The sequence below is a fragment of the Podarcis liolepis genome, assembly GCF_965112155.1.
Source record: "Podarcis liolepis genome assembly, chromosome: 13".
NCBI lineage: Eukaryota > Metazoa > Chordata > Lepidosauria > Squamata > Lacertidae > Podarcis > Podarcis liolepis.
In genome coordinates this window covers 23,972,199-23,988,518 of record NC_139573.1, presented here as the reverse complement: position 1 = coordinate 23,988,518, position 16,320 = coordinate 23,972,199, and the positions used below count along the sequence as shown (strand labels likewise).

The 16,320-nt window shown below is 39.2% G+C and overlaps 1 protein-coding gene across 1 annotated transcript in view; it reads right to left on the bottom strand.

Moving 5' to 3' along the window:
* Positions 1-16,320, bottom strand: part of LOC310691589 (vomeronasal type-2 receptor 26-like) — a gene marked incomplete at both ends in the record, with an annotated part of 114,510 nt that extends 98,190 nt beyond the window's left edge. Inside the window, 3 exons of the mRNA XM_083471448.1 lie at positions 14,393-14,519; positions 14,985-15,163; positions 15,523-16,320. Of these exons, the coding sequence (XP_083327574.1) occupies positions 14,393-14,519; positions 14,985-15,163; positions 15,523-16,320 (1,104 nt within the window). The remainder of the gene's footprint in view (positions 1-14,392; positions 14,520-14,984; positions 15,164-15,522) is intronic.

Sequence of the window (16,320 nt, the reverse complement as noted above, 5' to 3'; positions counted from 1 at the left end):
CCCAATTTTTTCACACTAAGAATTGGAAGATAAACTGGGGGAAAGAAAATGATGAGGGATATTCCTAGTACAATTCTTGTAATAGAATGGCAGCAGAATCAACTCATTAAAGCCCTCCTGATCCAACAAATGCATGAAAGAGCACTGCCTCTTCCTAGATCCAGTTTGCAACATGAAGACTTTATACCTTTTTTTTGGATACTCATTGTTATTCCTACTTATGGACTCTAGACATCAATTAAGTCAGAAGGATGGGAACCAGTAATTACGACAATGACAGGGATGGCAAAAACTTCCCCAGTGAGGAGACAGACTTTGAAGTTTCATCAAGCATGACAAAAGTATTAGAAATTTCTCAACACTCCCACACCCCCAAAAAGTATTGTAATTCCTGAATTATACCATTCACCCTTCATGTTCTTACTGGGCAACTGCAGGTGTTAAGGGCAACAGAAGTATTATTTAGGCAATACAGATAGTGTATGGCATTGTGGTTAGTTCAAGCTTCACCACTTCCTTGGAACTGGATTGTTGTCAGTGGCAAAGGAGTGGACTGAAGTCCCAGATTTGTTTATTCACTAGAATAGACACGTGGATTCTGTGTAATTGAAGTGATCATGCAACGGAAACTACAATTCAACAAGTTGCCAACTTGCAACCCATATTATCCACATGGAATGATCAGAGACCGAAGTGACATTGAGAGCACAATGTGATTTAGGGATATATTGGAGATATATAGGACTGAGATACAGGATTATAGAGCTTGCACAAACCTTTAATGTTTAAACTTGAATCCACCCACACTAATACACAGACTGGTAAACAGAAACATATATTTAATCAATTAATATTTAATGAAGGAACATAATATCCTGATATAATTTTGGAGGAGAATATGAAATAATTGCCTTCTATGGACTATAATTAGAATGCATAACACATGATAGAAGAAATTATCAACAGAGCCTTCCATGCTGGATTTGGAGAAATGATTTGACAAGGTTGGAGATTTACAGATTAAACCTGTTAGGGGACATATTTCCAAGAAATATACATAGTATACTGTAAACCTTTTATTGTGACAGAGCCCAAAAAGAAGTTTCAAAACATGTGTTGAGTGATTATAATGGAATAGTGGTAAATACTGAATTATTGCTCTTTCCTTTCTTCTTATTTGGTGCTCCCTGTTATGCTCATCCCATGTAGAGGAGAACTGCTGAATGTGGAGATCAGAATACATACAACAATTCTTAAAATAAATTGCTATCCCGCTTCTGATGGTGCATGAGTTTCTTCCATCAGAGAATATTAACTGCAAATCCCAATTTCACTTGTCAAAACAGATTCCAGCAATACTATCAATAGCCGAAGTTAGGTTTTGTTTTCCCAGTTAAAAACATGTAATGTTGATATTACATGTTGTGATATGAGGACACGGGTGGCGCTGTGGTCTAAACCACAGAGCCTAGCGCTTGCCAATCGGAAGGTCAGCGGTTCGAATCTCCACGACGGGGTGAGCCTCTGTTGTTCGGTCCCAGCTCATGCCCACCTAGGAGTTCAAAAGCACGTCTAAGTGCAAGTTGATAAATAGGTACCGCTCCGGCAGGAAGGTAAACAATGTTTTCCGTGTGCTGCTCTGGTTTGCCAGAAGTGGCTCAGTCATGCTGGTCACATGACCCAGAAGCTGTCTGTAGACAAATGCCGGCTCCCACAGTGTATAGAGTTAGAGGAGCACACAACCCCAGAGTCATCCGCAACTGGACCTAACGGTCAGGGGTACCTTTACCTTTACCGTTGATATACAGTATGTAAATCAGATCAAAATAGGGGTTTGACCTGAGTTAATGTGTGTCCAGTACAACTGTATTCACAAGAAAGGTGCATTTGAGCAATGACTTCTATCTTTTATAGCACTAACACTAATAATCTCAGTTTCAAGTAGGCAGTCATGTTGGTCTGCCCTAGTCAAAATAAATTAAAACAATTCTTAAAAAAAATAGTTTAAAAGACTCTTCTTAAAAACATAAAAACTCCTTTAAAAGAATCAAGTCTTCAAAAAAAGGCATATGGTCTAAGAAAGTCTTTAAAAGAATCCTTCTAAAAGATTTTTTAAATTATAAAGTAGCACCTTAGAGAACAACTGAGTTTTTTTAAGTATAAGCTTTCGTGTGCATGCACACTTCTTCAGAGTCTGTATCTCTAATAAGACTTGATTCTTTTAAAGGAGTTTTTAGGTTTTTAAGAAGAGTCTTTTTAACTATCTTTTTAAAGAATTGTTTTAATTTATTTTGACTAATAATCTTGTGGTATGGACTTCCAGTGAATTTTAAAGTGAGAAATGAATTTATATTCTCTCACTTTTTTCTGGCCATTATTTGCTCTCTGTTGTTCAGCTCAGGCCTGCACAAAATTATGTAGCATTTAGGGGAAAAGATGCAACCCAGTAATCCAGCACTGGAGCATAAGATGGAGAAGATCTCCACAGCCACCGTGTGTTTTCCTTTGGTGCTCAGGTAGGTTGGAATAAAGGATAACCACACACTGCAAAACACCAACATGCTGAAAGTGATGAACTTGGCCTCATTGAAGCTGTCAGGTAACTTCCTGGCAAGAAAAGCCACAATGAAGCTGATTATGGCCAGGGAACCCATATAGCCCAAGACACAGTAAAACATGGTCTCTGAACCCTTATTACATTCTAGTATGATTTTCCCATTCGATGAGTGCATGTCTGAATCTGGGAAGGGAGGGGAAGTACATAACCACAGAGTACAAATGCTAGCTTGAATGAAGGAGCAGAAGAGGACAATTGAATTTGCAAGTCTTTTCCCCACCCATTTTCTCATCCCAGATCCTGGTTTAGTTGCCATGAATGCCACAACTACAGTGATTGTTTTTGCCAACACACAGGAAAGAGCCACAGAGAAGACCATGCCAAAGACCATTTGGCGTAGAAGGCACATCTCTTTTCTTGGCTGTCCAATGTAGAGCAAAGCACAGAGGAAGCAAAGAAGAAGGGAGATAAGGAGGATATAAGTGAGGATCTGGTTGTTGGCCTTGACTATGGGCGTATCCTTGTGCTTCATGAAACTTCCAAGCACTAGAATTGTGGTAAAAGAAAAAGAAATTGCCAAGATAGTCAAGATAATCCCTAAATTTTCTTTGTAAGAAAGGTAGCTTAAAACTTTGGGAATACATTGACTTTGATCCTTGCTGGGATACTGGTCTTCTGGACATTTCATACAAGCATCCATATCTGATGAGAAAACGAAAAGCTGGTTATTTCTAGAAATTGACCAATGTTTATCTGAACAGTCAATTACAAGAGTCCCTTTTTTGTCTTCCTGAATTTCTTCTAACCACTCAAGGGAAATCTCTCCCGTTAGTGAGAGTAAACCTTTCTGTGTTCACATATTCCAGTATGATGGTATTACATCGGTTGTAATACTTAAATGTCCCACCCCCGCTCTGTGATAGAAAGAGACATTGTACAGCAATTTAGTTTAAGATAAAGAGGACTGGGTCTGGTTGATCCTTGGAAGGTTTGCATGCGTAATGACAAGCTAAGTTATAGAAGACAGACAGGTTTTGATGGGTAATTAATAAGTTGCTCCTTAAAAAAGGAATGTGGTCAGTTAGTAATTCATTAACTTAAATTCTTATTAAATCCATCTTTACCACTTGAAGCACAGGTGGTCTTAATTGTCACTATAAAGAAAAGGTTAAAGAATGCCCCCTTTGTATTGTGAACTATAGCCATAAAATTATTAATAAAGAATTAATATGCTATGCTATCACAATTTCTTAATATCTCTGAACATTATGCCTCCAACCTTTATGAAGAGAGACTGTGCCTTCTGGACACATAACACAATCATAGCAGCAAAATTTATCTATTTCCTTCTTTTTCCTGCTGTAGCCAGGATAGCAATAGTCATTACACAGAGAAATAGGCAGCACCTGCACAGAAACAAAAAAGAAAGCTAGGAGTAAGAGATAAGTCTTCTTCAGTATCACGTGAAAGGGAGAAAAAAAAATAGAATCAAACACCGCTTGCTCATGAATGGTTCATTCAAATGCAAGCCCCCAGCAACCTATACGACCAGAGGGAACATTAATGAGTATGTCAAACAATAAACTTTCCTTTTTATATACTCAAGTATTTGTAGCTGTGTCACACCTGATTAAAGCTTGGATGCCAAACAATTCGATCATCATAAATGGTTAATTCTTTGCCCAGAGGAGCCTGTGGTTCCAGTCTTCCAACCTTGATTCGAACCACTGATCCATTGTGAAACATCAGCCAGTTTGTAACATCAAAGCCAGTAACTTGTTCAGCATTTTCATCAAAGCGCACAGTGTCTCCAGCACTGTTATTGATTACGATACTCTTTAGGAACTGATGCACCTAGATTGAAAGAAAACATGAACAAAGGGAAAACTAGGTATTGTAAGTATTTAAGTGAGGATCGCAAGCATCTCTCTTAGTCACCTAAAAACAAGCAAACATAGTGACTCAATATGCCTTTGGCGTCATTTGGGTCCCTTTGACCCAAAACAGAGCAAAAAGAAAGCCAGACATATTTATTTATTTTTAATGGAATTGTATTCCTCAAATTTGGAGTGCCTTGGGAACAAAATCTACCCTGGTTTTGTTAAAAAAAGTTTTAAGTTGTAATTACCTGCCATGACTGTACATTCTGAAATGCCAGTCTGTCTCTTCTCAATCTTCTGTGTTTCAAGTTGGATTTATATATTGCATGCAAAGCATGTGTCACAGCATATACAGCATTGTAGACATTGTAGCTGTGGCCTGTTGCCTCCATTTCAAATAAAATTCCAGGAATGTCTTCCAATTTCTCCATCCCAGTACAGCCTTTCTTCTCCTCTTCCTCCTGCCCCTTAGATATTTTTAATGAACAGCTGAATGACTGTTCCCAGAAGTCCTGAATAAAACCATCTCTTTCGGTCCAGGAAGGCCTTATAATCTGAATAAACTCATTAAATCCTATCAGCTGGTTTGAGTGAACAGTGAAGGTCATAGAGCCATGAAATGTTTGTATATCCCAGAGTTTCTGAAGAGAATGTGATGCAAAATCCCAGTGGGATGTAACAATCCAGACTTTACACAAAGGTGGCAGTGAAAAGAATGGTGCTGCCAACAGCAAAATTCTCAAAACCATAAAGGAAGGAGGTTCTCCATAAACAAACATTATATTGGCTTTTCTCTCAAAGACAATTTTATAGCTTTCCAGACGTTCAAAGCCCAGTTTTATCATCTCATCCACATAATTCCACTTTGGCATTTTTACTATGAAATCATAGCATACACCATTCTGGGAAAAGATTGGCAGAATTGTCTGTAAAAACCTGTCTCCTCTGTCATCATCCACAGCCCAAAGCCCAATCCATGTCCACCTGAAATGCTGAAGTAACTGCACAACTCCCTTGTGCTGGTACATTTCATTTGGGACCATCTGGTACAAAAATGGAAAGAGCCTTTTGGCACCTTGTACTGGCAGAAATGATCCATAAGTGAGCTGTTCAGATGGAAAAGATAATGTTATGCCCCTGAATCACAAAGTTGCAGGGAAGCTGTGGGCCATCAAAAACATTACAAGATAATTCATTATAATTGCAGATAATCCACTAGGCTGACATGTTCAACATCCTGCTTACAATCTTAGAATTGCAGAGTTTGGGTCCTATGGTCTGGGAGGAGAACACAAATTTGTTCAGTGGCCAACACCTGACCACCCCCTTAAATAGGCTAGGGGTGGGCTGATTTCAGCCCCAAGCCCCAGCCTCTAATTGGCTGAGTTGGCACTGCCCACCCTTACCTGAGGGTCTGATGCAGCTAAGGGTGGGCAGCGCCAGCATCCCCTCCTCTGGCTACACCTGGAAGAGTGCAGCTTCCCTGAACCACCACAGCTGTGCTATGCAGCAATGGCTGCACACCCGAAGTCCCAGGTGAGCAGATATCCAATGTGACCTTTCTGGATTTTTCTTTTAAATATATGGTGTGATATGAAAGTGAGGGTGAATCTTTTATTTTGGCGTGCTTCCCTAGGGCCCAGGGGAGCAGGTTCAGATCTTAGAGGAACGAAACTAAACAACCACCAAACAATTATTGAAATATACCCCACAGCACTGCTTTCCTATGGAAGACTCACATTTGGAATACTAACTCATTAAAAGACTTGAAAGATAGCTGCACCATAAATCTTGTTAAATGAAGGAGAGTTGGAAGAAAGCCCAGAGCCTGGAAGATAAAATGCTGAAATGAAAGACTGAGGCCACTGAGGGGACTGTACTGAAAGTTAATCAAAGGACAACAACACAGAATAAACTGCCTCCTGCATGTTAATAGAAATACAGATTTGTTGGACATGACAGAGAGTCATACAGCGGGGACTGTGAAGATAAAACAATGGGTTGAGATCAGACTTATGAAACTGGGGGAAAACAAGAGAGAAGAATGCAGGAACAAATGAAAGAGACTTTCTCTCAACATCCAGAACATGGGAAGTCCTCCTGAAATTTATTTAATTTGGAATGTATAATTGGCCTTATTGTTTGTATTATGATGTGGCAAGATTTGATTTGATTCATTACCAATTGGAATGTTATTAATTGAAAATTAATAAAAAATATTTACAAAAAAGAGAGAACAAAGTAGCTTCTTGAAGGTAAGATGAAATGGTTCTTGAAGATGGGATCCTCCATATTCCATCCCACTCATTGCCATTGATTTCTTTGCCTAATTCAGTCTAATTCAGTCTCCCATACTATGTGTAAACGCTTTGCATTTCCCATGTAATATTCCACAAATCAGTGAAACCATACCTTTCATATCACAATGGGATTCAATGCACCTTGATTCAAATAGCTTAAAAGAATGAGATTCTTCCCCTCTTTCTTCAACATGTTTAGCAATGTATTAACAATATTGGAGAAGCTGGAGCCAATTAGGGTGCAGATCTTTTAGATTTTCCTCTAACATTTCTTTGGTTATTGCTCTGCGTTCACATGGTAAATCTCAAATTCCATATAAACCTCTGTTTTCCCATTCTTTATATTGCCAGTATTTATATTATTGTCTAAAAGCAGGGAGTTAATGGGGATGTTTCAAGGGGCAAGATTTTCCCTTAATTTTTCCATGTCAACATCGTTTTTTAAAAGGGCTCTGTCAATTCCCTTTATCACTGAATCTGATAATTTTAAGAAGGAAAATCTTGACATGAAAGAGACAAGTTCAGTATGGACCCAGGCATCTTCTGTTTCGTCCCTAACCAGTAGGATTAATGATTTGATTTGAAATGCTGTGCAGTAGTTTGAGATTTAGCATTCCCAGTCCTCCCTTAGACCTGTGCCTATATAGCATATACACTGTATGCCAGCAGCCTTGAAAAGGACACAACATGTCACATGAGGTCTGAGTAGCACAAATAAAATTCAGCTATTAGTTTTAGTACCTTGGAAACTATGGTTTCATTAATTCAGCCTGATATTTAGATTTTGTTCAAATGAAACCAGAGCCATAAGCAGGGAACGTTTTGTTATGGTGTCCAGTTTATGGTACTCTTTCCTGGGTAAGATTTGCTTGCTGTCCCTTGCTCCTGCTAGCAAATCTTATAAGTAACTTTAAAACTTTGTTTTTATTTGTCCAGGCCTATTTAAATGATTGCTCATTGTCTTTTGCTGATGTTTTTAACTGTTGTAATATTATTGCTTCATGATTCTTATTAGACTTTCATACTGTTAGCTGCCCTAGGCTCCCAGCGGAGGATTAACAGTGTATAGAAAGTGATATAAAGAGATAAATAGCTAGATCAATCATTCTTACACGTCTTTCACACGTACGACAACTGTCATGTATACTACATCCTATAGGAATTTATACTTTGCATTTTGAGCTTTATACCTATCCTTAGAAATGTTAATAACCTTTCCACTTTTTATCAGATACAGATTGATATGGATTACTTCCAACCTTATACCTGAGTCAGTGATAACATTATTCAAAATTTCAGTTCAGGCTCATAATAAAGCTTTTTTTGGGGGTGGTGGTCCGGTTTGACCTCCTTCCACTTTGATGTTTAGTCTTTGATGAGCAGTAAATGAATACTGTCTTCTAATAAGCTGTCTATCCACTAGATCAGAGGTTTTCAATCTTTTTGAGTCCATGGCTCCCTTGGCCAGCTACATTCTCTAAGCTTCAGATTCCACTTATGCCACCCCTTGCCTGCAGAGCCAGCAGCCCACCACCCCTTTTTGAACACCCTCCTTTGTGGAGTGTTCCCTCAGCCTCTTTTCCTCCCCCCTCTCCTTTGGATTCCTCTGGGCAGCTGCCGCCACTGCTCCTGGTCTCTGAGTCTCTCCCTAACCAAAGTAAAGTGCCTCCTCACACTGACTTATGGGGAGCCTTGGGAAGAAGATGCCACCCCACCTTAGTTGCCAGATGGAGACTGGACCAAGCTGAACATGAGGCAAACAGCCATACAAGCCTTTGGGAGGCAGAGATGCCAGAGGGTATCATAGGGGGGAGGTACAGAGGTGAGTGTTGCCCACAGCACCCCTGACTATCGTTCAAGGCACTCCAGTGTGCCATGGCACACTGGTTGAAGACCACCACACTAGATGATACTATCACTTAGCCATCATTTAATCTATTTGTTAACCAAAATATAGCCGGGCACATTTTCAAAACTTTGTTGAAATCTAGATTGTGTGTCACAATTGTGAAATCTCCACACACTCATGCACACAGCTTACCTGTGGGATCTTGTGAATTGCTGAAATGATGGCCATATTAGCAGAGATTTCAGAGATGCACCCTCCAATGAGAGCTATCAGATTTTTCTGAATGTGACACTTAAAGTTAGGGACAAACCTCTGTTGTGCAGAAAGCAGGCTGAGTGTGGCCTTATAGGTCATCCTTGCAGTGTAGTAGCTATTGAGGATGTGGAATCCCAGAGATATATTTGATAAGATGTTGGGATTTTCATTTATCTCTTTGACAGCAAATGCTAAGGCCAGAACATGCTGGTAGTTCTTTGGTACTGAACTGGAAAAAAAGTACAGCCTGGTTTATTAAAACAACATGAACAGCAAACCCAAATTATTCAGAATCATTGTTCCTATGAATGAAACATGATGGTATCCTATATACATGATAATATGAAATGAAAAATTTTAAAGACAAGAAAACAGGATATATTGGGGGAGGGGGAAGGCGGACAAATGATTTTAATAAATCATTTAAGTATTTTTCTGCAGTTATTCTGCAGTTGTGCTAAAAATACACAGGGTGCATTAATTGTAAAAGTACATAAAGAACAGTATTTCTTACTGATATGTCCTCAGTAATTATGGTCACTGTATATTTTAGAATGAGAAAGGAAGAGAGAATAATGGCTTACACGGGTTCATTAATCAAGATCTGTGTAGGTGGTTTGATGAAATTGAGGCTATCATACAGGATGACAACTTGAGAAACAATCTCGCCGATGATAAGATCTCCTGGCTGGTAAAATTCATGAGGAATAGGGAGGGGATCATAATATATACTGCAATTAATGGAATGTTTATTGTATACAGTACGGCAAAGCAGTATGAGAAGCAACATCAGAAGAAGTATGATCCTATTGACAAAACTTCTCTTCCCCATGTATATTTCCATGGGGAAATATTTCCATGTATATTTCCACAACTCCAGCATTATTTCTGGCTATCAGTTTTTCTACTGCCTCTGTTGATTGGAGTTACTACACTGATTTTACTGTTTTATATGTTATCTGTATTAACTTTGCCTTTGTTTGCAAAGGTAAAAAAAAATAGCATAACCTTGGGGCAATATCTACTGATTCATCCAAATGCTCATAAGACTTTTAAGGACAAAGCAGGGTCCATGTGTGTGTGTTAATAATCACTAATCAACAAGCTCCAAGTTTTCACAATGAGAATCTTGGATGCAGAAGATTAACTGGGCAAGTAGAAAGGTTGAGAATGAGGGATAGTCATTATTTAGATAAAAATTGTGGCAGAACTAACTGAATAAATGAGGAGGGGAAGTCACACACAGAAATGTCAGTGGTGTCTGTGCCTAAATAGTGTTCTCAACATCATTAAGATTTATATCTTTTATCATATGCTGATCATTCATGGCTCTAACAGGCACCAGGTGTCCATTGTGTAAAAGAATGAAAATCAGTAATTTTCATAATGATAGGTATTAAAAAATGTTCTAGTGTGCTTTTGACTATTGGAGTTGCATCACACATGAAAAAACTGTTAAGAGTCAACACACACACACACACACACACACACACACACATAATTCCTACAATTCTGAGGGATAATAGATAGCTAGAGGCACATATCCCAGTAAGTCCAAGATACCTCTGCCAAGAATTAAAATTATGTTCACTCACAAATCATTACACAATTCTTAGGAGATCCCTATTCCTCTGCCAGAGCTACAATTCCCAGGGTGGTTTAACAATCAATCCCTCTTCAGGGGTAACTCTGGGAATTGTAGAGAAAGTGGAGTATAGATTTATCCTCTACATTTATCATGAGCAACTTTATCCAATGATGCTCAAGCAGATTGGTGCAATGAATAACTGTTTCCAAAAACAAAACAAAAGCAAAATCCCATGTTGTCAGTTTGATAAATTTGGCTTCAATGAAATTGCAGGATGACTTTCTGGCTAGGAAAGCCACACTGAAGATGATAATGAAGAATAAGCCTTTGTTTGCCCAAATGTACCAAACTCCCATTTAGTAAGTGCATGTCCAATATTTTTTTCACCTATTTCCTGCTTCTTGATCTTTTGTTATATCTTCACCCAGTCTAGTTTACCCCTGAGCACTGAAAAGACTTTTGGGGTTCATGTGGTGTGAATCCAAGCTCCATTATAGCATCAGTCCACATCACCCTAGGAAGCAAAGAAAGGGCAGTATCTGACAATAATGGCTTTGTTAAAAGTGGAACAGGCCTGCTGGGCTTCTATCCTTCCTTTGTTTTTAATTTGGACCTGTATATAAAGTGCAGAAGAAGCTCCATCAGGAATCATTGGATCTTAACTACTAATCCCATGCTGGCTGGTGGGAAGAGGCAGAACTTTCACTATACTGGAAGTGTCTTTCCTTTCTTAACACAACAGAAAGAGAAGTGCTGTTGCGATATATAAACTCTTGCAACATTCTTCCCATCAATGTTTTCAGTTAAATACATCTAAGAACAGAAAAAAAAGAAATTATATTCTTTCATTTTTTGTCTCTTTCCTCTTTGCTTCCAGTTGTTCAGCTCAGCCATCAACAAAATGATGCAGCATTTAGGGGAACAGATGCAATAATCCAGCTCTGGGGGAAAGTGGACACAAAACTCTTTTAACCACCCATTTCCCCATTTCTGAATTTTGTTATACCTTCATTCAGTCCTAATTCAATGAAATAATTTCTTTGGTTGACCTATGAAGAATTTGAGCTCCAGTATAGCATTAGCCCTAGAACTGTTAGCCCATGTAATATAGATTAGGAAATGAAAAAAACCTGTCTGTTGAAGACCAACCTGGTGTTGGAAGATTTTAACTATGGCCTGCTTATTGCATTAATGTTACTGCTAATGCAGACTACCATACTGGAGTTTGTATAACCAGGTTATGGAATCTGAACAAGAAATGCTTTTGATTCAACTGAGATTTAGCCCCACAAAGACTATACTCTCATCCCTGTGAGGAAGCCTTTTTTTAAACTGGAGCCCTGTCAAATATTGTGCTGAGGCAGAACAAATTGCCTTTGATTGCACCTATCCCTTTTAAAATGTTACAGGATGTTCTTTCACATATCCATTCATCTGGAACAAAGAGCCCACACCAAGCTTAAGCAGTTAGCCACCCAAAAGTTATAATAATATGTATGTCTGAAACCCCAGGTGTTGCTCCAGATTATTCTCCAAAATGTTTTGGCGACCCTGTGGAGCAACACAATTTGAATGAAACACATGAATTTATTTCCAGTTACATATACAGGAAAGCATGGAGCATGAGAAGTTTTGTGAAAACATTATTATACAAATTAAGGAGAACTTATGATAGATCTCACAGGGATTTGTGCTTTTGCTGCATGCTAATCCATCCTGCTCCCATGACCCCACCCCCCCTGCTACTGTTCAAGTAGCAGCACTATAGTCTGCTACAGAGGAAAAATCTTATAGTGGGTCAAGTGAGGGAGCTGTACCTGGTGTAAGTCTACTCAGAAGAAAAAAAAAATTGTGAAAACACCCATCCATGAATTCCTATCTATTCTTCTCAATAGCATTTCCATTGAAATATGTCTAAGAGTTGGAGAAAAAAGAGATGAACTTATATTCTTTCATTCCCCCCCCCCTCCTGGTTAGTTGCTCCCTGGTGTTCATCTCAGGCCTCAATACAATTATGTAGCATTTAGGGGAAAAGATGCAACCCAGTAAGCCAGCACTAGAGGACAAGATGGAGAAGATCTCCACAGCTACCATGTATTTTCCTTTAGTGCTCAGGTAGGTTGGAACAAAAGACAACCAAACACTGCAAAACACCAACATGCTGAAAGTGATAAATTTGGCTTCATTGAAAGTGTCAGGTAACTTTCTGGCAAAGAAAGCCACTGTGAAGCTCACAATGGATAGGATGCCCATATACCCGAAGGCACAGTAAAACATGGTAGCTGAGCCCTCATTACATTCCAATATCATTTCCCCACTCAATGAGTGTGTATCTATATCTGGGAATGGAGGTGAAGTACTTAACCATAAAGTACAAATACCAGCTTGAATAAAGGAGCAGGCAAGGACAATAAAATTAGACAATCCTTTCCCCACCCATTTCCTCATCTTGCCTCCAGGTTTGGTTGCTATGAATGCCACTACCACAGTGATTGTCTTTGCCAGTACAGAGGAAAGGGCCAAAGAAAAGATGATGCCAAAAGCTGTTTGTCGGAGAAGACAGGTCACCTTTCCAGGCTGTCCAATGAAGAGAAAGGAGCAAAGGAAGCAAAGGAGTAGGGCTACAAGGAGGATGTAGGTGAGAGTCCGGTTGTTGGCTTTGACGATGGGAGTGTCTTTGTACTTCACAAAAGTCCCAAGTACTAATGTTGTGATCAGAGAGAAAGAAATGGCAAGGATAACTAGGAGGATCCCTAAGTCTTCTTTGTAAGAGAGGTAGCTTATAACCCTGGGAATGCATCGAGTTTGGTCGTTGTTGGGATGCTGGTCTGCTTGACAACTGACACAGTTATCCATGTCTGAAAAAAGGAAGATGTTAAGTAGTTTTGGATGTAGCCAGAATGCATCTTGCTGCTTTTTTGCAGTTCTACATAGTGACTTAAACTGAGCTGATGTACTTAGTATTTTTAAGGAAACAATAAATTCCTGATTCTGACCTCATCACAAGACATTATATCATTAGGTAACCTTTTTACAAGCCTTTCTTTCTCAGTTTTGCACTAATCTACAATGTGGGAATAATAATATTAATTTCTCTTGTAGGGTGGTTATAAGAGTTCTGTGGTGTTTTCTGTGGCAGTACTTCAAGCACTCACAAAGTACTTTTCACATGCCAAGAATTACTACAGCTATAAATTAGGATGTAAGTAAAAGGTAATGGTAAAGGGACCCCTGATCATTAGGTCCAGTAGTGACCAACTTTGGGGTTGCGGCGCTCATCTCGCTTTATTGGCCGACAGAGCCAGCGTACAGCTTCCAGGTCATATGGCCAGCATGACTATGCCACTTCTGGTGAACCAGAGCAGCACACGGAAATGCCGTTTACCTTCCTGCAGGAGCGATACCTATTTATCTACTTGCACTTTGACATGCTTTCAAACTGCTAGGTTGGTGGTTTAACCCACAGCGCGACCCCCGTCCCTTAAGGCAACATATATACAGTGGTGTCTTGCAAGTTCCTGCTGGTTTTTTTCCCCTCCCCCCCTTTTTCTAAGCCGCTAAGCCGCTTATCAGCTGATCCGATCAGCAGATAAGCCACTAAAAGCCTAGTGCTAATAGCGCTAAGCCGCTTATCAGCTGATCCGATCAGCAGATAAGCCGCTAAAAGACTCTAAAAGCCGCTAATAGCGCTAATCTGCTAATCCTTCAATGGGCTTGCTTCACAAGACGGAAAAAACCGCTAGACGAAGAGAATCACAGAACGGATTCTTTTCGTCTTGCGAGGCACCACTGTAGTTGGTCCTAATTCATCTTCACCATTTTATGTGGTTGATTAGAAAAATCTGTATTGAGAATGATATTCTTGTATATTTTATGAATCACTCTCTACCCAAATAAATACATGAATAAACTAGTAGGTCTTGTTAATGAGATTTGCTTATCTCTTTATATTATGACTTTTACCCTTCTGGTAAGAAATCTTCCCTTCTGGACATTGAGAACAATCATAGCAGCAAAATTTCTCCCCCTCCTTCTTTTTCCTGCTGTAGCCAGGATAGCAGTAGTCATTGCATACCGAAATAGGAAGCACCTGTACAGAATTTTATAAAAGATATCAGTAATAAGTGATTAGCTACCTTAAATCATTCTCCTCCAATATAGTGTGTTTGTGTGTGTGTGTCCATGAATCCAAGGCCTCAGTTGCCACACATGTCACTAATTTCTGTAGCTCAATATCTACAGAAGGCCTTTTTTTTTTTTTTTACTTGCGCAGTCCCCCCACAAGTATTTTGAACTCTTCATAGTAAAAGTTCTAACTTGCATTAGCAGCCTATGTGGGTAGAATTGACAGTCAGTCATTAGTATGTGGAAGTAATTGGGATGGTCAACAAAGAGTGGGTGCAGCAAATTAGCTCCTGCCCACTCATCATGTGATTTTAATTTTGTGTGGTGTGGGCAGTTGAATAGGGTTGGTGAATGCTACCCAGCATAGCAGTTACAACAAACCTGATTAAAACATGGGTGCCATGTAATTTGGTCATCTTTAGTGGTTAACTGTTTGGCTGGAGGAACCTGAGGTTTCAGACTTCCAACTTTCACTCTAACCACTGAGCCATTAGGGAAGAGCATCCAATTTGTAACATCAAAACCAGTAACTAATTCTCTATTTTCATTGAAGTACACACTGTCTCCAGCACTGTTGTTGAATATAATGTGCTTTAGAAAGTGATGGACCTAGATTGAAAGAAATATTAACAAAGGGACAATTAGGTCTTGAAATTAATTGTGTGAGATTCACAGCAACCTGTTTAAGTTTTTCCCTCTTTTTAGCTCTCCTGCTCTTATGGAAAATATATTTGTGGACTTAAAGCTTTATATGATCCTTGTTCTCTATTTGCTCCATGATAATATAACACTATTCCATGTTATTGTCAGTACTTTTAAAAATGTGAAAAGCTGGTAAAATATAAGGAAAACAAAAAATCAAATTTGTTAGAATTGTTTTATGCACATCAGCACCTGCTTTTTAGCTCTGTCTCAAAATTCACTCAGAAAGAATGGATAAATGAATGTTGTAAACAGTATTGAATTACCTGCCATGGTTGCACCTCTGGAAATGCATATTTTCTTCCATCTACCATTCTTCTGTGTCTGAAATAGGATTTGTATATGGCATACAAAGCATGTGCCACAGCATAGACAGCATTGTAGACATTGTAGCTGTGGCCAACCATGTTCATTTCAAACAAAATTCCAGGAAGGCTCTCCAGTTTCTCCTCCCCTGTGCAGGTTTTCTTTTCTTCCACTTTATTTTCCTTAGGCATTTTTAATGAGCAGTTGAATGTCTGTTCCCAGAAGTCCTGGATAAAACCATCATATTTTGACCAGGAAGGTTTTACCATCTGAACGAACCTTTGGAATCCTACTGGCTGATTTGAGTGCACAGTGAAGGATATAGAACCATGGAAGGCTTGTATATCCCATATCTTTTGAATAGAGAGTGATTCAAAATCCCAGTGGGAAGTTACAATCCACACTTTGCCCAGAGGCGGCAGTTTGAAGAACGGTGCTAGAAACAGCAACAGTCTCAAGCCTTGAAAGGATGGAGGTTCTCCATATACAAAGTACACATTGGTTTTTCTATCGAAGATCACTTCATAATATTCCCATTGCTGCAGAATCCTGTTTAGAATTTCATCTAGGTAATTCCATTTTGGCAATCTTACTATGAAGTCAGAACAGATGCCATTCTGGGAAAGCATTGGCACAATTGTCTGTAAAAACCTGTCCCCTCTGTCATCATCCACAGCCAAGAGCCCAATCCACGTCCATCCAAAATGCTGAAGTAACTGCACAATTCCCATATGCTGGTAGGTTTCATTTGGGACCAT